This window comes from Neomonachus schauinslandi, chromosome 10 (genome assembly GCF_002201575.2).
Source record: "Neomonachus schauinslandi chromosome 10, ASM220157v2, whole genome shotgun sequence".
Classification (NCBI taxonomy): Eukaryota; Metazoa; Chordata; class Mammalia; order Carnivora; family Phocidae; genus Neomonachus; species Neomonachus schauinslandi.
Window position 1 is genome coordinate 137,879,171 of NC_058412.1, and position 23,029 is coordinate 137,902,199.

The window sequence follows — 23,029 nt, forward strand, 5'->3', positions numbered from 1 at the left end:
CTGCACCCTCACCTGCACCGCACTCACCTGCACCCTCACCTGCACAGCCCTCACCTGTACCCTCACCTGCACTGCACTCGCCTGCAGCATCTCTTACCTTACCTGGTGGGTGATGGGCCAGGGAGGAGCCGGGATTCCAGAGGAGGAGTGGGAGCTGAGGGGCACTCTCAGCCCACAGTGGAGGTGATGCTGGAGCAGGTGTGTGCTGGCCCCCTGTGCTGCAGACCCCCCCCAACTGCCCCAGGCCCCGTGTGGGAAAGTGAGGGTGCTGCTGCGGCTGTCCTGCTGGCTCCAGGCCTCATCGGTCTTCCCCTGTCCCCAGCCTCCCTGCTTTGCTCTGGCTCTCGCCGCATGTCCTGTCAGAGGTGCGCTGCACATCTTTGCTGTGTCTTAGCCTCCTCTGCCCCCGTGCCATGGATGTGTGGGGGCCTCGGCAGCAGCTGCCCAGCCCTTGGGGAGAGTGAGCAGGGACCCCAGAAGGGGTCCAAGAGGAGGAGAGGCACGTGTGGGAGGAAGGAGGGAGGTGCAGAGCCAGAGTTCTGCCTGGCCTCTATGTACGCACTACTTGCAGCATCTCCACACTGGGGTCCCCACCCCCCTCTAGCCTCCGCTGCCCCTTCCTGTTGCCCCCTCCCCTCCAGGAAGGTTGCTGAGCTCCAGGCTGCCTGCCCACCGTGGATCGGCTGCCATGGCTGCTATGGTACCGCTGAGCTCACAGTTCCTCTTCTCTCCCTGCGGTCCCTAGGGGCATTCTGGGTTCAGTCATGGCCAAGGTGTGTTCTGGGCTCTGCAGTGAAGGCCTGGGCCTGGTACCTGCCACCGTGGGGCCGGAGCCAAGAGCCTGTTTCCACAGGAGGCTGCCCTGGGGCTCTAGGGTGTGTGTTCGAGGAGAGCCCTGGTCCTGCCAGCCTGGGCGTGGGCTCCTGAGTGGCTGGGTTTAAAGCAGCTCCTCAGGGGGTTCCCGGGGCCCTAGGAGGGCCTGTGCCCCTTCTTGAGCACCTTTCTGCCCTGGGCCACCTGGGCAGCTAGCAGGGAGTGGTGCTTCTCGGGGGCTGCCATCATGAGGCAGGGGCCCTGGGTCTGTCAGGCATCAGGTGGGTTCTGCCTCGGGGCCCCCCACCTCTCCCATGTGCCCTGCCTCAGATCTGTGCTCCTGTACCATTGACATCTGGGGGGAAGTGAAGAGAAAAAGCCACTTGCTGCCAGACTGAAGCCTAATTGTAGGACAGATGCTTCCAGGGCATGGCCTTGAGGACACCTGGGATGGTAGAGACGTGCTGAGGGGCTGCTCACCCCCCTCCAGTCCTGTTAATGCTCAGTCTCAGGCCAGCAGGCACCTCCTGAGGTATAGAGCAGGGCTCCCTGAAGATTAGTTCAGGTTTGGGGTCCTTCCAAGGTCACTCAGACTCAAAGGGCAGGAATTCTGTCTGGTGAGTCCCCAGGTGGTTGGGTGCCCTAGTCCTGCCCGGAGGGAGAGTCACTGCCTGGGCATCCCTCTGGGGTCTGCGGGGACTCATTGGGCCTGAGGACATGTCTTTACTCTTGCCCGTATCCCCAGAGAAGAGCCTGCAGCAGGAGCTGGCTACCCCGATCCTGGACATCGAGGACCTGGTCAGAAGTGGGAATAAGCACGGGTAAGACCCTGCGGCCAGGCAGGAGCCGGCCGTGTCCTTCTAGGACAGCTTCTGCCACGATGAAGCCAGGCACCCCACTTCCTTTGCTTTGCTACCTTGACTAATCGTAAAACTAACGGCTGTTTGGTGTGAAAACAGAAGTGGTTTTGAATACGGGGGAAGCAGGGAAGCCTCCCCTGCCTCCCCAAGGTGACCACTCTGCTGACGGGCAGCCCTGGCCTCCTGACGGACTTGCTTTGGCTTCCAGCAGCCAGCGGGCATAGTGCTGACCTTCTCCACTCGGCTGGTTTCCACAGAACACGCTTTTCTGACCTTTGTGTCGACCTCTCATGGCTTCAGGGCTTCGAGTTGGGCCAAGACAGGACTGAGCATTTTCTTTCTGATTGCCGCATTCCTCTACCCAGGAATAGGACTGGGGTTTTTTGTTTATGTAGATTTTTAAATAGGTAATCTACTCCCATGGTTGAAAAGTGGGGGCGTGAACCGTGATGCAGTGAGCTCTCCCCTGGTCCCCAGGCCCCGGCTCCCGTCTGAGCCCCCATGCAGCACGAGGCTGCTTCCTCTTGCTTGCCCGTCAGAGGGCCTGGCGTCCCGCCTGGCCCCAGGGCCTCAGCCAGCGGAGCCCCGCCAGGGGCCTGGGCCTCCCTCCTGGCTCTGACGAGTGCCTCCTCTCCACAGACTGTGCCCCTACTACCTTTCTCGGAACCTGAAGCAGCAGGCTGACATCATCTTCATGCCTTACAACTATTTGTTGGATGCCAAGGTGAGGTCTCAGCCCATGGAGCTGATGATTGCTGGTATCAAGGGGCGTCCCTGGGTTTGTAAGGGGCAGTCAGAGCCTTTGTCGTTCAGTTCCTGAGATTAGACCCTCAGAGCAGCACGCATGGTGTGAGGACTCGGCCTCCCTCACTGGTCTGGGCACAGTTGTGGCCAGCGTGGGGCCGTGGGTCTGTCGTTCTGAGCTCTCTGGGAGCGCGTGGGCTCGTGGACTGAGGAGACCCCATGGCTGTGTCCAGGGCCAGCCCCCTGGCCTTGTCTGGTGGCTCAGCTCCTCTCTTCCCAGCTGGGCACTGTGAGGCAGCCCCAAGAGTGTGCGCCTGCCCTCCCTCACAGTCGTGTCTTGGGATGCATGTGTACACCCGTCTTTGCACACCCCACATGTGCAGCGACTTGTCCTTCACGTCACGGTAACAGTGGACGACCCGCCGTCTAGGTTGTTCATCCATTCAGCACTACCGTGGGCTGGGCAGTTAGGAGCAAGCGCATGCGTCGGTAGAGTTCGGCGGCGAGGGGAAAGGAGCGCGGAGGGGGAAGTCGGTGCCGTGGGGCAGGGAAGTCTCTGAGGAGCGGCAGCCTTCAGGGCCATGGGGCCTCAGGGCCACAGGGCCACGGGGCCACGGAGCGAGCGAGTGGCCGGAGCAGGCAAGGGTGGCTCTGAGGCGGGCAGACTCTGGCACAGAGAGTGGGGGTTTGTGGAGTGGTTGTACGTGATCTCTCAACCCGGCTGCCCGGGCCTGGGCCCCACCCCAGAACAGGTATGTTGTCCCTGATAAGGCGATTCTAAAACTGACCTGGAGATGCAAAAGATGGAAGGGGGCGAGGCAGTTTTGGTGGAGGACAGAGTGGGAGGGCTCCAGGACTGGCTGCAGAGCGCAGACCGAGCTGCTGGCTGGGGTCGCACGAGAGTGCGGCCAAGACCCACCCACACGTGTGGCAGTTGGTTTTCAACAAACGTGCCTAGGTATTTCAGCGGGAAAAGGAAAGGTTTGGGGCTTTTTTCCCTAAAAACTGGTGCTGGAATCGTTGGATATCTATTTGGAAGAGAACTAATCTCAGCTGTTACTTCACATGGCATAACCCGGAATGTAAAAGCTGGAGACGTAAAGCTCCTCCAGGACAGAGCAGGGAGGGCAGGCCGAGCTTTCTTAGCTCAGACACACCATGCACCAGCCACAGAGAAAAACCAGTATGTCGGAGTTCACCATGATTTCACGTGATTTGACTCTTAAAAAGAGTGGAAAATGAAGAAAATGACCACAAGTCACAAAGGGAGAGAGTTTTCGTGGTACATTTGTCTTTCAAAGGCCTGTGCCTGAGTCCGTGCGGCGTCTTCGTAACTCGACCGGCCGTCCCAGAGCAAGGTAGCTGGGGTGGCCAGGTCAGCCCGTGCGTGGAGGACGTGCAGCACCACTAGTCTGGAGAAAACGCAGGTTAAAACCACAGGGGGTGACGCTGCGTTCCCACCAGCGTGTCCAGAAGTAAAGGATTCCGGGGACCAGCGTCCGCTGAGGGTGCGGCTCAGCCTCTGCTGGTGACGTGTGGGGCGGTGCGCCTCTCTGGAAGCCCGCCCAAGCGAAGGAGCTGGCTCTGGAGCCTTGCCGGCTGTGGGCGGGTGGCTGTCCCTGAAACGGCGCCACGAGCCCTGAAGAGGGTGAGCTGCAGCCGCGTGCCAGTGACGCCTGTGGGTCTCGGAACGCGCTGCCCGCCGGCGGGACAGACGAGCCGGGCTGCCCAGCTCAGTTTCCAGGACAGCCTAGACCTCACTAGGAGCAGGTCAGAGGTCACGGGTGGGGGTAGGGGAGCAGGTCTTGTCTCCTTTTCTGGGAGCTGGCGACGCAGAGCTCACATCTGTCAAGACCCAACTGCACGTTAAAATGGGCACTTTATTTTATGAAAACTGAACCTCAAATGCAGTTGAAGCAAAGAAATACTAGAAATAGCCCTCCCCAAGTCAACCCTAGGCCGAGCCCTGCTTTGGGCCTCCTGCATCCCATGGCTGTCTGGTATGCATGGTGTGGGGTCGCACACCTGCTCCCTTGGGCTGTGTGGGCGTCGCCGGAAGGGGCATCTGACGTCCAGCTCGGTGGTCGGTGCGTAGAGCCAGGTGGCCATGGCACTGGGGGGGCTTCCCCTGCCTGCCTCTTGGCTCCAGCCCTGCATCCTTCCCCTCTTGCTGCAGAGTCGCCGGGCACACGGCATTGACCTGAAGGGGACAGTTGTGATTTTCGACGAAGCTCACAATGTGGTGAGTGTCCAGGTGGCCTTTCCGCCACGCCTCCCCTCCCCTGCGCCCCTGCAGAGAGCAGTGCAGACCTTTCTGTCCAAGCCCTGGGTAAGCTACACTGGCTGGCCCTGTTCCCCGTTTCCACCCAAAACCCTCACAGCCCCCCTCGGTCTCGTTCTCTTTGTCCCTTGGTGGCCGCCTGACCTGATGCTTGCCCCCTAGTGACCACAGCCGGCCCCTCCCTATCACCTCGGCCCTGCCTCACCATTGCTATGGCCTCTGCTCAGGGCGCTGGTTTCCAGGAATGGCTGGCCTTGAGCAGGGCAGGGCAGGGCAGGAAGGCCCCTTGGGTGCTCTGGAGCCTAGTGTCCTGGGTCAGCAGCAGCCACCCTCCAGCTCCCACTGGGTCCCAGGCACTTGTTGCCATGGGGGACGATAGGTCCAGTGGGCCAGATCGGACTTTTGAGAAAAGCCAGGAATCTATTAAAAGTTTATTTTTTTTAGTAATCTCTATACCCAACTTGGGGCTCGGACTGATGACCCTGAGATCAAGAGTCGCATGCTTTTCTGACTGAGCTAGCCGGGCGCCTCCAGAAATCTATATTCTAATGGGAAATTTTCCAGTTATGAAATTTCGAACATTGGTGTGGTTGTTTGGCTGTCTCTGGACCAGTTTGTGACCTGGCCTTAGAGACCATGGGATGGGGCTTCCTGTACCCTGTACCCCTACCCCCACCTCGGCTTCCTGGATCCCCAAGTCCTTGCCCCCGTTTGGCTGTAGCCTGGTGTGCTTGGGCTCCCAGGAGAAGATGTGCGAAGAGACGGCGTCCTTTGACCTGACTCCGCATGACTTGGCTTCTGGACTGGATGTCATAGACCAGGTTCTGGAGGAGCAGACCAAGGCAGCACAGCAGGACGGGTTCAGTGCAGACTCTGCCAACTCAGGTGAGCTTACGGGTGGGAAAGGAGAGGCAGGCTGTAAGGTGTTCTCGGGGGTCCTGGAGGCCTGCGTCTTCCCAGGGCCCCTCTTTTAGGTCATCATTTGGGGACAATATGAACTTCTTGAAGAGTTTTCTTGGGGCCTCACAGACCAGGAAGGAGGTACCACCCAACCATTCAGGATTTTCTAAAGACCTTTTCATACTTTCCGAAACGATATAGACTTTATTTTTTTGTTTGTTTTTTTATTTTTTTAAAGATTTTTATTTATTTATTTGAGAGAGAGAGAATGAGAGAGAGAGAGCATGAGAGGGGGGAGGGTCAGAGGGAGAAGCAGACTCCCTGCCGAGCAGGGAGCCCGATGCGGGACTCGATCCCGGGACTCCAGGATCATGACCTGAGCCGAAGGCAGTCGCCCAACCAACTGAGCCACCCAGGCGCCCTCCGATATAGACTTTACTGTATAAAAATGAAAACCAAGGGTGCCTGGGCGGCTCAGTCGGTTAAGCAGCTGCCTTTGTGTCAGGCCATGATCCCAGGGTGCCGGGATTGAGCCCCACATCAGGCTCCCTGCTCAGTGTGGAGTGGCCCCTGCATTGTTGGGGATACCAACTTTGATCACTCCGTTACGTGATGACTGCCAGATTTTTCTGCTGTGAAGTTACTGTTCTTCCGTTTGTTAATTCCTAAGCGGTCTGTGGCATCCGTGAATGATTCGTCCCTGAGTTAGTGATTGCTATAATGTTTGCAAAGCGATGAGTCTTACCTCTCGATGCCTCTCATTTCTGAACCAGTCGGGAGCGGGCTTGCTCATCTGCACAGCGGGGAGAGAACTACCTGCTTGTGCAGGGTCGCGGCTCCTGCATGCACTCCCGCTCTGTCCAGCACCACGCGTCTCGCTCTCGCTCACTGCCCAACCTCATCAGGGTTTCCGTCCTTCTGTGCTGGTGAGGATACCGGCTCCCACTTTCCTCAGGGTCTCCCGTCCTGGTTTGGCCCTGGAAGACTCAGGCAGCTGTTTGAGGGCAGCTCACCCACCCTGAAGGAAGCCTGCCTCCCAGAGCTGAGTGCTGGTCCCCTTCCTGTCATTCCCTGAGCGCTGGTCAGGAGACTGTGCTGGGGAGTCCTTGGTCATCCCTCCTCCCCCCCCCCGCCCTCCACTGTGGCTTCGTTGTCATTTTAGGGTCATTTCTTCTTCCGTGTTTCTTCTTGTTGATTTTATTACTTGGGTTGTTCTCGGGTGTTTGAAACGTGACTGTGGTTCTGGACGTCAAGGTACTCAAGAGAAGCATCTTGCTAGTTTCTGGTTTATTTTTGCTTGGCTTTATTCCCTCCCAGAAGGAGCAGACACAGGCATATTTTGTTCATTCTTCTTGGCTGCACACGGGGTCATGTTGTTCCTCGTAGATGCGCGTTTGCCCCGCTGGGTTCATTCCTCGTGTGCCCTGCAAAGGCCTCCCTGCACAGAAGCCTGCCTTCCCCTCGGCTGCCTGCCTCCCTCCGGTGGACGTCCTGTGTCCGTTTGCACGGCATTTGGGTCGTCTCCAGCATTCTATAATTACAAGCAGAGCTCTATGAGTGACCTGGGGCAGACGCACCTCAGGGTCAGTTCCAGGAATCGGGGCTGCTGGTCGGCAGGGAAGCATGCTGCTGTGCTCTTGAACCTCGGGCCCCACGTGGCGGGGGCACAGCCTTGCCAACAGAGTGCGACCTTAGGCTTTTTATCGTGTGCCAGTCTCATAGATGGAAACGCCTCTCAGTGTGGTTTTCATTTGCTTTTCTCTCAGAAGTGGAATGAAACATGTTTTTCAGTTTAAGGAACATGTATTTTGTTTTGGAAATGGCCGTCCTAATGGGTGTAAAGTGGCTGATACCCTTCGTTTTCATGTGATGTCCTTGTTCTGTCCCAGGAAACCCCAGGGCAGTAGCCACCGCTCCTCAGCCTGCTCTGGTCTGAGTTTCTCACACTTCCCCTGTTCTTGGTAACCTTCACAGTTTGGAGGAGGCCCAGTAAGGCCTTTTGTGGGATGTGCCTTAATTGGGAGGTGTCTGCCTTTCCCACAGGTTTCCTGGGGCTCTGGGATTTGGGAGCAAGAGCACACAGGAAAGTTTTATAAAGAGGCTCTGCGCCTCAGCGGTTGCTTGGTGATACCATTCTTAGGAAAAGCAGGATAGATGCTTGACTTTTTCCCAGTTTTCCAATTTGGGAATTAGAATTTATTCCTGACTTGTGATCGATCCCTTGTCCCCCTCAGAAGAAGAGTAGTTTTTAACGTCATCAGTAGTACTAATGTATAAACGCAGACGATGATCTCAGTCCATTGTAAGCCTCATTGTCATTGAACTCAAGGATCCCCTCTTCAGCTGTTCCCGTGGCCCTGCCAGGCGCTGATGGGGAGTCAGGGTATTCCTCACTCACTCACGCACTTCCTGCCCCACACCTGGCATCAGCCATGTCTCCAAGGAACCCTGGTTTCTTCTCTTGGGAGATGGTCTCTCAAGGCCCACCATGCGGGCACGGGGACCCTCTGTTGCTGGCTCAATCATTGTCCTGGGTCTCCGGTGAGCAGGGCCAGGGAGTGCATGCACGTGCATGAGCAGTGTCCCTGAGCTCGAACTGCTGCTGCCGGCCCACGTTCGGGTTGTAGGGATCTCAGAGCCTTGTTTACTTGTCTGTGGTCACGTTTACTTGGGGGACAGGCAGGAATCCAGCTCGAGTCCTGGCTCTTAGGGATGCAGTGGGTAGAAATAGACCGTGACCATGCATTTGCTGCTCCCCCAGGGCTGCACATGGAGCTGGAAGACATCGCAAAGCTCAAGAGTAAGTGCGGCCCTCCCCCACTGCTCGTGGCTGGGCGGGCAACACGTGACGATCCCTTGCCCTGCAGTGATCCTGCTTCGCCTGGAGGGGGCCATCGATGCTGTCGAGCTGCCTGGGGACCACAGCGGTGTCACCAAGCCAGGGAGGTAAAGGACAGGGGGTGTGCCAGGCTCTCCTTCCACTGGTCCATCTGCCCTGCCCCCACGCCTGTGTCTGGGTTTTGGAGGCCCAGGAGGGGCTGCCGTCTGTGCACTAGGTCGTCTTGGGAGTCTTGGGACTACTGTGTATGCAGGCACAGCTCCTGGCCCAGCCTTCAGAGTGAGACGCTTGCTTCTTCATGCATCTTCCCACCAGCCGCCCCTTCCAGCCTCTGCAGGCCCGGACGGCTCTGACCAGGGCACAGGGCAGCTGGGTTTATTTCCCAGAGGCAGACAAGGGATCATGGCCTGGGGCTGGTTGTAGCTTTCCTCAGGGCATAGCCAGTGGCTGTGCTGGGATCCAGGCTCAGGTTCTGGAGGTGTGGAATGTTCTAGAATGTGCTGGAGCACTGCTGCTTTTCTTCTTCCTGAGCCCGTCTGCTGCGCTGTGCTCAGAGCCTCACAGGGCTCCCACTTGCTTCCCAGATGAGCCAGGCTCCTTGACCAGCCCTGCCCACGCCTCCGAGGCCTAGGACGGCAGGACTCCCCTGCCTCCCAGAGCTGCCCTTGGGGGCCTTGGGCGCTCAGGGCTCCTGAGGGCACAGGCCTCTCTCACCTCTGGGTTTGTCCTCCAGAGTGTCTGAGGGAAGGGAACGTCAAAGGCCACTGGCTGTCAGCAGCTCCCTGAGCACAGCCTGGCGCCCCGCCTGAGCCTCTTTCCTTCACAGCTACATCTTCGAGCTGTTTGCCGAGGCCCAGATAACGTTTCAGACCAAAGGCTGCATCCTCGACTCCCTGGACCAAATCATCCAGCACCTGGCAGGACGTGAGTCCCACACTGGGCCTTGACTCAGGGCTGTAGCCTGCCACAGCCCCGGGCGGGAATGTCACCCCCAGAACTCCCTTTCTGACTGCGACATCGGGGGGCGGGGGGGCATCAGTGCCGTTGGATGGGCCTGTGTTTTGTAAAGCACAGCCCAGCTTTACTGTTTCCTGGTCAGCCCCTTTAAAGGAAGAGCGGTGAGGGACCTGGTGGGTCCGTGAGCCACGGGTCCCACCAGCCTCTCTCCTGAGCCCCCCTGTGCATCCTGTTTCCACCCTGAGGCTGCACTGCAGGCCCACTTCTGCTGGTTGGGGTCTCGTTCTCATCTCGGATGACCAGCCTTGCTGTGCTCCTGGGCCCTGGGGTTGGCCTGGCAATCCCAGGCTTACTGACCACAGAGCCTCTTTTCTCATCCTGCCGACCCCCAAGGGCATGCTCCACACCAACACTGGGTTGAGGCCGAGCTTGCTCGAGGCCCCTGAGGGTGGAGGGTCTGGTGCCTCCCCTGGTGGGGGCGTGGGATGACCAGTTTCTGCTGTTCCCACAGGTACGGGGCTGTTCACCAACACAGCGGGCTTGCAGAAGCTCTCGGACATCATCCAGGTAGGGACGGGCTTGTGGCAAAGACTGGGCATCTTTTTTCATAATGGAAGTGAAGGGGTGCATTCTTATCCTGGAGTTGTTACTGATTCCAGACTTGGGGCAAGACCGAGGCACCCACACCACGTGCTTCGAATCAATGGCCCCTGCAGCGCGTTTCCTCTTGCCCTGAAGGCACACTGCCAGGCCTTGGGGGAGAGGGCCATGTTCGGCTGCTCTGGTCAGTCTTGTCCAGGGCAGGTGCTCAAGGGCCGGGTGGGATGAGGGCCTGGCAGAGTCCCCTGGTTTTCAGGCAGGCTTAGTGGCTGCCGCCTCACCGTCTGCCCTCATCTTTTCTCAAGTTATTTCTTAAATCAGTTTTTCAGAGGAAAGTCAAAGCATGAGCCTGTCAGAGAATGAACGGGCATAGACTCTGTCTTCCCAACCCCATATCTGGTCCCTGGGCCAGCCCACCCAGAGAGGCATTCAGACTTTTAGGGTGAATGCATTTGGGCAATGCCTATGAGCCCAGGTCGGGCCCATGGGGCTGGCATTCAGAGTTGGCAGGCATGGTCAGCATGTCCTCTGGGATCCACTTTGGGGTGGGGGGCAGGCCCCAGGGCTTGCTGAGCCCCTCCTGCCCCATGCAAACCCTCAGTTTCCCTGGCCAGGCAACCGGTGGGGTCAGGACACACCTCAGGGTCTGTGGACATGGCCACTTCCCGCCCCCAGTGTGCTGACCTGTGTCCAGCCATCCTCGGGTCCAGCTGAGCCATTTTCTCAGTTCAAGTGGACGAGCCAGGCTCTGTTTCCCTCGGTTGGGTGGCTGCTGGGCCGGCTGCTGAGGGCCCTCTCTCGCCTTGCTAGGCCTTTCTGAAGAGGACTCTCAGCGGCCAGAGGTCCCCGATGAAGCCAAGGCACAGGAGCCCCCTGTGCTCTGCGGTGCAAGAGACTGCCTCCGGGCACTTGTGCTCTTGCCCTGTGGCCAGGCCGGGGCGGCCCCGGCACTCAGGGTGCCCCTCGCTGTGCGAGGGCTCCGAGGGCTGGAGGGCCCTGGGTCCGTGTCCAGCCTTGTTTGTGGTGCAGCTGCCCTGTGTCTGTGCACCCCGGTGGGAGGTCTGCAGGGGGGCGGCAGGAGCGGTGACCCGGCAGCCCAGGGAGAGCCCGGCGTGCGTCCCACAGACCCGCCAAGGCCCCACCAGCACTGTCCTCGAGTGTGAAGTGTGGACAGGCGTGGTCCCGAAGGTGCCGGGCTCTGCCTTGCCGTCCTCCCAACACTTCTGTGAGGGGACAGCAGGTGCCCCAGACTGCCGCTGCCTGGAGCCACGGCCCCTGTGACTGTCGGGCCTCCGGCACCCTGGGCCCTGTCTGCGGCTCCTGCCAGGCAGGCCCTTCCCTCCGAGCTGCTCTCCGCCCGTGCTCCCCACTGTTCTCAGGGTCCCTGCAGATGAGGGGCCCTGGGCCGCAACTGCTGTGCCCTCCCCAGGGGCCCTGCTCCAAGGCAGCCCTGCAGCCCCTGGCCCTCACTCCCAGTCCTTTGCAGCCCCCTCCCCTCCCCAGAGTGCCTGTTTATGGGGCAGGATCGTTTCTCACAGACTCACTGGAGCCCAAGCACCCCTCACCCCATTGGTTTGGAATCTCCTTTGGCACCTGCTCTAAACAGGCCTCGCAGATGACTCAGTGTCCCTGCCTACCTGGTGCTGCCTGTGGGCCTGCTTCTTACTCTGCTGTGTCCCTTCCAGCTGGAGGGAGTGTGATTGGGTGGTTGCTCATCCCACAGCTGGCTCCTGTGGGAAGGTGGGTGCACTGGGCCAGCCTTGGGACCTCAGTGGGTCAGTGGGCTGGCCAGACAGGCAGCCTGTGGTGCGTACACGAGGGGCTGCACCATGAGATCCCAGCTGGGCTGAAGAGCCTTGCACCTCTCCAAGTTCAGATCCCTCAAGGTAGTGTGAGAAAGGGGGTCTGCAGCTGACCCAGACTGGAGACTGCAGGAGGCAGGCTGCAGGAGGGGCAGGGTGGGCGTGCGGGATGATGTAGGACCCGCTCACCTGCTGAGCTGGCCCCGACAGGAAGCCAGTGGTCCTCAGGGCTGCTGGTACGGCCCCACCGCAGGCCCGGGCATCAGGCAGGATGGACACCCCCTCCTGATTTTTCTTTTGGTCTCCTGTGGTGCTCTTTTACTCAATTTTCTTCTTAGCTCTAAAAGTTTGTCACCTGGTTTTGTCGGGATTCTAAGTAGCGCACGATGGTGTTTGTAACATGCAGCACTCGTGCGTTCTTCCCCAGGCCAGGAATTGCCCGATTGTTGCTTTTTCTCAGCTCGTTGCCTTGGCCGAGAGTGCAGCTCTGGTTACTTGAGTTAGGGATCACTTTTATCCTTTTACTTCTGGGGGTGAACTGGGTCCTTCCCCTGGCTCCCTGACTGCGCCAGGCCTGCACCCTGTGAGAGCATGTGGATCGGCTGCTGGGGGTGGGCGCCTGCAGGGATGGCTCTGTCTGCGGCACAGTGGGGCCTTCCGTGGGAGGGGACAGACAGGTGTGAGCTCCTGCCCCTCAGCCTGCAGTCCCCCGCCGGGGATGCTGTCAGCTCAGACCTGGGGCAGGGGACGACCACACCCTGAGCATGTCTCCCGTGTGTGGGGGCGGCCCGGCAGGAGTGGTGGCCTCCACCGCATCCTGCTGACATTGTCTCTCACGTCTGCTTTCCAGATTGTGTTCAGTGCAGACCCCGCTGAGGGCACGCCCGGTTCCACTGTGGGGCTTGGGGTCTCTCAGTCCTACAAGGTAGGCGCTGCCTCCTGGGCAGGGAGCTCTGGGTGGGGGTCTCAGTCCTACAAGGTGGGGGCTGCCCCCAGGACATAAGATTCCTGGGCCAGGTCTCGGGGTACCATTGTCCATCCTGCTCCTCCAGGTCCATATCCACCCCGATGCCGGTCACCAGAGGAAGGCTCAGCGGTCAGACGCCTGGAACACCATGGCAGCCAGAAAGCAAGGTACGGTGCCTGGCGGGGCAGGAACACACTCAGCGCAACCCCATGTCCCGCTGCGGGTTTCCAGGCCCCCTGCCCTGAGTGCAGCCTGCTCCAGGTGACCTCCCAGCTCACCGCCTGCCAGAACCCTTGGGGACAGACCTCAGAGCAGGCCGATGGCCCGGAGCCTACCCGGAGTCACCTGCTGGGCGTCCGCCGAGCTAGGGTACAGTCAGGTCGCCCGCCCCGCCGGGGACTCTTCCACAAGAGGTCCGCCCACAGGAAGGCAACTGCTGTGCCCTCCCCAGGTGCCCTGCTCCAACACTCACGTCTGCACAAGTGTGCTTGCTTGAACGCTGCCCCGCTGAGCAGAATGGGTGGGGCGGGCTTAGGCCCCAGACCACGTCTGAGAGGCCTGCTGTCTGATGGCCACCCAGCTTCCTTTGGTGCCGGCTCTGTTGCCCCCCAGTGAGGTCAGGCCTAGCCCCGCATCGCACTCTGTCCGTGTTACTGGTCTCACCGGCTTCTGCATGTCCTAGAGCTGGGGACGCTTGTGACGCAGGAGGACGGGGTCTGTGCCAGGCATCCTGTGGCTTTTGGTGTGAAGCTGGCCTCTCCTGGCCAAGGTGTGTGGCCCCATGGCACCCAGCCCTGGCAAGTGTCCTGGCCACCCCGGGCAGAGTTCAGCACCCATTGCAACTTGGCGTTTCGAGTGGGGTTTGCAGGACACATGTGGGGCGGTGGGTCCTAAGGTCAGATGTGCTCCTGTCCTGGCCACTCCTCAGCATGGCTGGTTGGCCCGGCCCTGCCTGCCTGTGTTCCGGGCCCAGCCCCCAGCCCCACCAGCACACCCCTTCCAGACTTGCCAGCCGCAGGTCCTCTTGGAGCCACGCCCTTCCACAGGAAAAGCAGGGCTGGGAACATGGACAAGGCCTGCACCAACTGGGGAAGCTCACAGTGTGACCTTGGCAGGTCACCTGGCCTCTCAGAGCAGGAAGTAGCTTCCGTGAGAGGTGGGGAGGCCAGTGCCCCCCTCACATGTTGTGAGGTCACAGGAAGCGGTTCGCGCCAGCGCCCGAGGCCTCCCCTCCGTGTCTGCATGCTCTCCCCATGGGACGCTGACGTAGGCGGGGTGTGCGGTACCAAGGGCAAGTGGGGCGTGGTGTTCCCTGTGTCCTGTGTACCTCAGAGAGCATGTAAGTTCTCAGAAATAGCCGCTCCCTGGGTTGGGTGTCTGTGGGAAGTTGGTCTGTTGCTGACCTTACCGAGAAGTTAGGATGTGGGTGAGCGCAGGGAGGGCCGGCCCTGTCCCCAGGCCTTGCACGGAGACGGGACAGTTCCCAGCCCCCACGGCCCTCCCTGTCACAGGGCCGATCCCGACCCGAAGGTGGAAAAGGCTTTTCTGGCCCCAGAAAGTGGTTTGTTCCTTACTGGAAACATCCCTGCTGACCCGTGAGCTAGCCCGGACTTCAGACTTCTGTTTAAAGTCTTTCTGCATGTTCTGTTGTAATGTCCTAAGCTTCCAGAGCCAGGTGGGGGCCAGTAGGAGGCAGGCTCCCTGTGAGCCTTGTTGATGGTGATGTCCCTGCTGGCTCCTGCCTCCGGGGGAATGTGGGTTCCTGCTGCCCCTTTTGTGAGCAGAGGTGGGTTCTGCTTCCTTCCCGTTGTGCCCTTTGGCCTGGGGCCCGTAGTGGCAGCCGCCATGCCTGCTCTGTGTGCCCTCGGCCACGTGTCAGTCTCTGTGCAGGTCTGGGTTGGGGTTGGCGGTCCTTTCTGGAGGTGACCCCGGTGTCTGCCCCCGGGGGCCCGCTCTGGATCTGCTTACACTCCCAGGACGTCTGAGGGAGGAAGGAGGGCCCCAGCCCAGACACTCAGATCAAGGCCCAGGCAGGACCCCCCTTGCTCAGACTTGTGCATGTGGGGTGCAGGGCCCAGCGGCCGCCTGTGGCGGGCTGCCCCTGTGGCAGGCCTCACGTGTCTAGCCCAGCCTCACACTCGTTCCCCTAGGGAAGGTACTGAGCTACTGGTGCTTCAGTCCCGGCCACAGCATGCGAGAGCTGGTCCGCCAGGGCGTCCGCACCGTCATCCTCACCAGCGGCACACTGGCTCCCGTGTCCTCCTTTGCCCTGGAGATGCAGATGTAAGGGCTGCCCCACGCCCTGTGGGGGTGGGGGTCCCAAGGCCAACCCCAGCTTGAGGATCCGGGGGTTCAGGAGCTCACAGGAGCTGCCCTGCCGCCCGCAGCCCTTTCCCCGTCTGCCTAGAGAACCCGCACATCATCGACAAACAGCAGATCTGGGTGGGGATTGTCCCCAAAGGCCCCGATGGAGCCCAGCTGAGCTCTGCCTTTGACAAACGGTAGGGGGCCTGGCGGGTGAGGAGGTGGGCTGGCTGTGTGCCAGGTGCCGGGACCCTTGTGACCGTGGGCTCTCGGCTTTGTGCAGGTTTTCTGATGCATGCTTGTCCTCCCTGGGTAAGGCGCTAGGTGAGTGCCCGTGGGAAGCCCTGAGCTCCGTCTTGGGCTCCCACCCCGTTCCCGGGTGTCTGGGGATCCCTGCCGCGCCTGCTTTCCCTGGTGGGAACCACTGGCAGCCTCTGTGAACACCCCGTCCTGCTGAGCACAGCCCCGGCCCTTCTAGGCAACATCGCCCGCGTGGTCCCCCATGGGCTCCTGGTCTTCTTCCCTTCCTACCCCGTCATGGAGAAGAGCCTGGAGTTCTGGCGGGTGCGTCCCCCTTCTGTGTGTCCCAGGTGGGGAGGGGAGCCCCAAGCAGCCAAGGGTCTGGCAGGGCCAGGGCACGGGCCTTTGTCTGAGACCTGACACGACGGGCGTCCCTTTCCCCCTCTATTCTCACAGGCCCATGACTTCACCAGGAAGCTGGAGGCCCTGAAGCCTGTGTTCGTGGAGCCGAGGAGCAAAGGTGGCTTCTCAGAGGTCTGAGCTCTTGGGGCTCCACTGCCCCTCATGGCTGCCCCGGCTGGCCACTGTCCCTGACCAGGGGCTCGCGTGGACCTGACCTGTCTGGGCCTGGGGATGATGGCCCCAGGCCCTTGTGTCTGAGGGGCCGACACTGAAGCAAGGCTCCACCTTCCCCTGCCCCCCCGAGCCCTGGGGTCCCCGTGCTTTCTGGGAAACACTGAGCAGGCTCTGGGTCAGCCTGGGAACCCATGCCATGAGGAAGCTCCTAGAATCCTGCTGGCCCACCTTCCAGCCAGACAGCCGTTCATCTCAGAGGATGAGACCTGAGGTCTCACTCCCACAGAAGGAAGGGGCTGACCAGTCTCTCCTTCCAGGTGGTGGACGCCTACTGTACGCAAGTCGCCTCCCCTGGGTCTAGCGGGGCCTCTTTCCTGGCCGTGTGCCGGGGAAAGGTGAGGCTCACGAGGGTCTGGGTCCCACACTCACAGCCCCTGTCTGGTGCCTGTGCTGGGGGGAAGCTCTCAGCTCGGGACCTGGGGGCTGCGACATGGTGGGATGGGCCAGCCCGACCCCCTCCCCGGAGCCCCAAGTCCAGCAAGCTTGCGTTAGGAGGGCGGAGCCCTACTGTCCCTCACTGGGCAGTCGACAAGCAGTGGGTCCCTGGGAGTGAGCGCCCCTCTCGAGCTGCAGGTGGCAAGGACGGCGGGAGTTCTGCGAACGTGAGAGGCCCTGGGGGCTGTGACTCCCACGGAGGGCCCAGCCCGGGGTGGGAGGCTTCCCTGTCCCCACCCGTACGTGGATGCGTGTGCCTCTGAGGGTCTGGGCGTGGCAAACGGGGGAAAAGAGTGCCCACTGCTCCCCAGGCCAGCGAGGGCCTGGACTTCGCGGACATGAACGGCCGAGGTGTGATTGTCACGGGCCTGCCGTACCCTCCACGGATGGACCCGCGGGTTGTCCTCAAGATGCAGTTCCTGGATGAGTTGAAGGGCCGTGGTGGGCCTGGAGGCCAGGTGAGGGGCCACGGGCTTGTGTGGGGGCGGACGGGAAGGGCTGGAGCCCCCATGACCGAGCCCCCTCCCAACAGCTCCTCTCTGGGCACGAGTGGTACCGGCAGCAGGCGTCCAGGGCTGTGAACCAGGCCATCGGACGGGTGATCCGGCATCGCCAGGACTACGGGGCTGTCTTCTTGTGTGACCACAGGTGCAGCTCTCCGCGGCTCGCACAAGACCCCTGCCCCGCGGCCTCTCGGGCACCAGCTGGGTGCTGGGCCTTCCCTCGGCACGCCTGGGCCTGGGCCTGGGCCTGGGTTCTGGGCTCTGGGCTGGGTAGGGCTCCCAAGCTGACAGCCACCCCCTGCCAGGTTCACCCATGCGGACACCAGAGCCCAGCTGCCTTCCTGGGTGCGCCCCCACGTCAAGGTGTATGACAGCTTTGGCCCCGTCATTCGGGATGTGGCCCAGTTCTTCCGTGTTGCTCAGAAAACTGTGAGTTCCTAATGGCCGGCCGGCTGTGTCCTCATGCCCTACCCAGGGGAAGGGTCTGTGCAGGACCCCCAACCCCCCGTCCTGTGCAGATGCCCGTGCTGGCCCCCCTGGCTGCTGCCCCGAGTCGGGCTGAGGGAGGAGGTGCTGTCACGGTGGCTGTGTCGCCTGGCCCCCTCTCCACCAGGAAAGCCAGGAGTCCGGACGTGCACGTCCCCAGCCTGAGGCGCAGACCCTCAGGTGCGTGTGCTGGGGTGGCACGGCTGGTTGGGGGCCCTGCAGGGCGGGGGCTTGGGGCCGCTTCCAGCCAGCTGGTGGCACACCTGGCCCGATGACCAGAGTGCCTGGCTGAGCCCGAGCGTTGCGGGGGCGGGGGGGATGACCTGGCTCGAGCCGCCCCCTCCCGTCCCCTGGGCTCTGCTGCTGATGCCCGTGCTCCCGCAGGATCGCCAGCCACCAGGAACACCGAGAGCAGCCTGTGTGTGGAGTATGGGCAGGAGTCGGGCCTCACCCGGCGGAGGCCTGTGGGACTGCTGGCCGCCCTCGAGCACAGCGAGCAGCTGGCCGGGGGACCTGGGGACAAGGCCTCCCCTGGGGAGGAGGAGGAGGTGCGGGGTCTCCAGACAGGCAGACCCCCCGGGCTCTGCCACCTGGCCGTGCTGTGTGCCTGCCTTGCCCCGGGCCCTCAGCTGGGGCTCCCCCTACCCCCACTGCGGGCTTTGCGGGAGTTGACATGGGCCAGTCAGTATCCGGCTCCTCCTGCACCAGAGGCCAGCCCTTTCTGGGATCCCGAGCTGTGGGGGGACACAGCTCCTCCCCTGGAGCCTTTGCACTGAAGCCCTTAGCTCCCTGCCCCCGGCTTGCCCCTGGGCGCATCCCTGCCCTTCCCTGTCCCGCTCCCTGGGCCCTGGGGCGAGCCCAGCTGCAACAGCCAGTGCCGTCCGAGCCCCCCAGGCACCGTAACAGCTCGCTGCTGGAGCTGCGGGCCACGAGGGGGCCAGTGGTGCTGCCTTCGGGAGAGGGCCCGTCTCCCCAGCTGTGGGCCCTGGCAGTGTCACAGGGGGCTTTGGGGGCTTGGAGGGCACGGCCAGGACCACTGTGTGTCACCCTCAGGCACAAGGTCTCTCCACCGTGTCCCTCCCACGTGAGAAGAGGCGTGCCCAGGAGCAGAGAGCAGGGCGGAGGAAGATCAGGGTAGTCAGTGGCCACCAGGTATGTAAACCACCCACACGCATATGGGGGTGGGGTGGGGGCAGGAGCCCCAGGCTGCGTGGCGCCCGGTGCTGACCGGGGAGTGTGAGGTGGGGGGCCGGGTCTGAGGCAGGGCCCCCTTGCTGCCTCCCGGGGGGGCAGTGTGGCCCCATGCCCTCGGCAGTCCGAGGCCTGCGCCATCCCCACCTCTGTTTGGCTGGAACGTTTAAGTGAGCATCTTTTCAGCTTCATGTCTTCGTGGATGAGCCCGTTCTGACCACTCCCAGGACCTCCTTCCGCCCCCTGGGCTCAGGCGTGGTCTCTGCTGCCTCCCGCATCTGTGCCACTCTGTGTCTGGGCCCTGCCCCGCACAGGTTCCGAGTCTCTCTTCCATTTTAACTTCTTACTGTGAGAGCCTCTCAGCAGCAGCCTGCACCCCAGCCGTGCAGCATTGCCCTGCCTGACCTTCTTCGCCTTCCGCAGGCCCCACAGTGTCTCTTCGACCTGGGGTGGCTCCTCCATGCTTTTGAGTCCTGCACACTTGGGGTTAGCTTTGGGCCTCGCGTCTATAGTTTTGCTTTTCCGGGAGAGCACTTTATGGATGGTACGCCAGGGTCCAGCCAGACAGAAGTCAGGTTCGGTGTGGGGCCTGCAGCCAGACCAGCTCCCCCAGTCAGTGCTCATGTGTGGGCGCTAACGTGCCCAGCTGTGGGGAGGGCCTGCTTCTCAGCCAGCCTCAGAGGAAAGCACTGAGGGGCCCCTGAGCTAATCTGAGCCAGGAAAGCTCTGGAAAGCCCCATGAACCACTCATCTTTGTCCATGTCCCTCAGCTTCTGGGAAGAACTGGGCGGGGCTGGGGGGGGGCTGTTGCTGTCGGGAAGTGGGCAGGGTGCCAGGGGCCTTGGCATCCGGCCAAGCTGGACGGAGACTGGGGAGCCTGGACCTCTCCTGTCTGCTTTCTGGGCTTCCCTGCTGAGGGTCCAGTGTGCGGGCCTGAGATGTGCAGCAGAGAGGAGGCGTGGGGATGTCAAGAAGTACCCCTTCCCGTGAGCTGACTGCCCCTTGAGCCAGGGCCGCCTGCTGCGTGGGCGCAGGGGACTTGGCAGAGGGCCGGGAGCCCCCAGCCCAGGGCGAACAGATCCGCACTTGGCCTCCTCTGCTCCCAGAGGGGCATGGCTGTCTTAAGCTGAAGCTGCCGCGCCCCCCCTCCCTCCCAGCCCAGCGCAGCCGTGCCTCGGGACTAGGGCGTCCTTCCCGGCAGTTGTCCTCTGCAGTAGCAGCTACCCCTCGGGGAAGCACGGTGGCCCCGGCTGATGGGGCGTCTGGTCCTGTGTTGAGCAGGAGGGGCCGGCCGCCGGTACGCAGGCGGGCAGGGCCAAGCTGTTCATGGTGGCCGTGAAGCAGGCGCTGAGCCAGGCCAGCTTCGACACCTTCACCAAGGCCCTGCAGGACTACAAGGGCTCCGACGACGTGGAGGCTCTGCTGGCCTGCCTCGGCCCCCTCTTTGCTGAGGACCCCAAGAAGCACAGCCTGCTCCAAGGTGCCCTGGCCCGCAGCGGTCACCCATCGGGGGGGGAGGGGCAGTGCCACAGCCGTTGGAGGGGTGGGCTCCAGGGTCCACGGTGGTCCCTGCTCCCTAGAGGAGGTGGGGCTGGCTGGCCCGTGATCCCAGCGCCCCCCGCTCAGCACGGTGGCCGCAGGGTGGAGCCCGCAGCCCCACACGCCCCTCCCCACAGGCTTCTACCAGTTTGTGCGGCCACACCACAAGCCGCGATTTGAGGAGGCCTGCCTCCAGCGGACGGGCCGCGGCTGCGGCTCCCGGCCCGAGCACAGCCTTCCTCAGAGGCAGTGGGCACCGGCGGCCCAGGCCCCCAGCGGTGAGCAGGACCCTCCAGCCCACCCCCCAAGAGCAGGGCAGGCGACTGCATGTGTGTGCCCCCCCGGAGCACGCACGGCCCAGGCCCCGGCCCCCTGCAAGTCGCACAAGCATGGTGGGCCCTGCGTCTCCAGAGCTTGGGAGCTTCTGTCCCCATTCAGTAGCCGACGCTTGAGCAGGGACTTCCCGACCAAGGACATGTGTCTTGGGGGCCTGGTTAGGAAGACTCCTTGGCCCCTCGCAGGGGACCTTCCAGCCTGAGAGTCACCCCTCTCCTTTCTGGGCTTGGTGTCCACTGGGGTGTCTCCATGCCATCCCCCTGGGTGCAAGTCTGGGTCTCCCTGCTGTGGTCTGAGGAGGGCTGTGGTCTCAGTCTCCCCTTGGATAGACCTGCCTTCTCCCCAGGGAGCACTCCAGACCCTTGGGGACCAGCTGGATAGCTCTTCGTGTGTCCATGTTCCTTCAGGAGGGAAGGAGTGGGACTCAAAGCTGACCCTGTCCCAGGGTGCAGCCAGGCAGCTGGACCCCGGACAGCACCTGAACCAAGGCAGACCCCACCTGGTCTCCGGGCCAGCCCCTGCAGGTACCCGTCCCTGAACCAGAAATAGCTGAAGACCCCTGGCGGGGAGGAGTCTCGGGGGGGCGGGGCGGCGGGGGGCTCTTCTGGTTCTGCACCTCCAGAGCGAGGGAGGCGGCTGGTGTGAAGGGGTTCCCAGGATGCCCATGGAGCTCTCTGGGCCCCCAGACCCCTGGCATGGTCCAAGACCTGTTACCTCCTCACCAGGAGACCCCGGCAGCTGTCCCAAGGATGGGTGTAGAGCCCCCGGCGCAGAGAAGCAAGGCCAGCCTGCCGTGAGCGCCTACTTGGCGGATGTCCGAAAGGCCCTGGGGTCCGCAGGCTGCAGCCAGCTCCTGGCGGCGCTGACCACCTACAAACAGGACGATGACTTCGAGAGGGTGGTGGCCGTGGTGGCCGCACTCACAACCTCAAGGCCTGAGGACCTGCCCCTGTTGCAGAGCAAGTGGCCACAGAGGGGACTTGGCGGGGTGAGGGGCTGGGAGGGACTGGGGGCAGGGCTGAGCCTGACTCTCCCCCCCACAGGGTTTGGCATGTTCTTGCGACCCCACCACAAGCGGCGTTTCCGGCAGACGTGCGTAGACCTGGTGGGCCCGGCTGCCCCGAGCGCAGGTACTGGGCCGCCAGGCCCCCAGGAGGGGAGCCCCACTGTGCCCCCCGACCTCGCCCACGGTGCTTCCAGGCCAGGTAATCCAGCGTCCCCCGAGCCCCGCTCAGCCCGGCAGGCAGAGAAGCCCCAGCCACCCGCCCCGTCAGACTCGCCCCTCTGTCTCCAGGGCCCCCCCAGCAAGAGACACCCTGGAGGACCCAGAGCAAGCTGTCGGCCTTCCTTGCCCGGAGGCAGGCTGGGGATGGTGGGGCTCCCAGCCAGCCCCCCCGCGCCGCCCGCAGGCACGCCCCATCCGAGTGGGGTAGGTGTCAAGGGGGGCCACGGGCAGTGGTGGCCACGGGGCGGACGAGCTGCGGCATGCTCACGCGGCCCGCTCCCAGCAGGCTTGGCGTGCCCTGGCTGCAGGGCGGAGGACACGGTCCCCTTCCAGTGCCCCTCCTGTGACTTCCAGCGCTGCCGGGCCTGCTGGCGCCAGCTCCTGCAGGTTGGCCGCGGGGCCTGTGGACACGCGCGTCAGCGGTCCCCCAGCTGGTGGGCTGGGGAGGGGTGGGTGGTGGCGCCCGTGCAGCGCTCCCTGTCTCCACAGGCTTCTAGAACATGCCCGGCCTGCCACGCCCCCGCCAGGAAGCAGAGCATCACGCAGGTCTTCTGGCCAGAGCCCCAGTGAGCGTGGAGACACTGGGGCAGGCTGACACCGCGTGGACACGGGTCTCCCGGCGGGGTCTGCGCCCGCCTAGATGCCCCGAAGCCACCTTGGGGTCCGGGGTGGGTTGGCTCGCTTCCCTTGGCCGCCGGCTTGTGGATGGAGCGTCAGGAGCTCAGGACTGGAAGGCGGGGGGCCCCCTGCTCCCTCCGCGGCGGGACCTGTGTGTGGGCTGTGGACCTGCTTTTGATCAGGTGACCGGCGGTCTAATAAAGTTGCTGACACTGTATCGGGGCTTGGCGGAGGGGCTTGAGGGTGCTGGGGAGGAAGATGTGGGTGTCTGAGTGGGGGTCCCCCTCCCACCCTGTCCATGCCAGGGCCTGCGAGCGCTGTGTCCGCCCAGCGGGCTGGGAAGATGCGGGACACCCGAGGGGAGCAGCGCTTGGGACGTCCCCACGTCCCAGCACCCCCGCTGCCGGTCCCGGTGCAGGGGGGCGCCCTCCCCGGCCGGATCCCTGGACTCCGCGCTCAAGCAGGCCAGCGCCAGACGGGGGAGGGGGAGGGGGCTTCCCGGTGAGGGAGGGGCCGCGCGGTGGTGACGCTGCAGAGAACCGGCTGGGAGTGTGGCCCCCCGGAGGTGGTGAGCCCTCCCCAGGGGCGTGGCAAGGCCAGCCCATATAGGCCGCCGCCGCTGCCCAAGTCGGAGTGGGGTGGCAGCGGCTGAGGGCGGGGCTGCCGGTGCCTGGGCGCAGCGTCCTGGTGTCCCTGCTGCTGGGCCCCGCGGAGAGCGAGCCGCTGCCCCAGTGAGAGCCATGTGGACGCTGG

At 62.8% G+C, this 23,029-nt stretch overlaps 1 protein-coding gene across 1 annotated transcript in view; it reads left to right on the plus strand.

The window, feature by feature from the left end:
* RTEL1 (regulator of telomere elongation helicase 1) overlaps positions 1-22,512 on the plus strand; it is a 27,477-nt gene extending 4,965 nt beyond the window's left edge. The window contains 30 exon segments of the mRNA XM_044918499.1: positions 1,559-1,634; positions 2,313-2,397; positions 4,594-4,659; positions 5,442-5,583; positions 8,360-8,398; positions 8,466-8,544; positions 9,264-9,361; positions 9,906-9,961; positions 12,647-12,721; positions 12,849-12,930; positions 14,914-15,046; positions 15,151-15,264; positions 15,351-15,391; positions 15,546-15,631; positions 15,764-15,841; positions 16,201-16,278; positions 16,690-16,836; positions 16,911-17,026; positions 17,187-17,310; positions 17,400-17,547; positions 17,752-17,915; positions 18,421-18,519; positions 19,840-20,038; positions 20,235-20,375; positions 20,841-20,957; positions 21,159-21,392; positions 21,477-21,638; positions 21,728-21,888; positions 21,890-22,045; positions 22,148-22,512. Coding sequence (XP_044774434.1) covers positions 1,559-1,634; positions 2,313-2,397; positions 4,594-4,659; positions 5,442-5,583; positions 8,360-8,398; positions 8,466-8,544; positions 9,264-9,361; positions 9,906-9,961; positions 12,647-12,721; positions 12,849-12,930; positions 14,914-15,046; positions 15,151-15,264; positions 15,351-15,391; positions 15,546-15,631; positions 15,764-15,841; positions 16,201-16,278; positions 16,690-16,836; positions 16,911-17,026; positions 17,187-17,310; positions 17,400-17,547; positions 17,752-17,915; positions 18,421-18,519; positions 19,840-20,038; positions 20,235-20,375; positions 20,841-20,957; positions 21,159-21,392; positions 21,477-21,638; positions 21,728-21,888; positions 21,890-22,045; positions 22,148-22,228 — 3,377 coding nt within the window. The 3' untranslated portion in view covers positions 22,229-22,512.
* Positions 22,513-23,029: the final 517 nt, after the last annotated feature.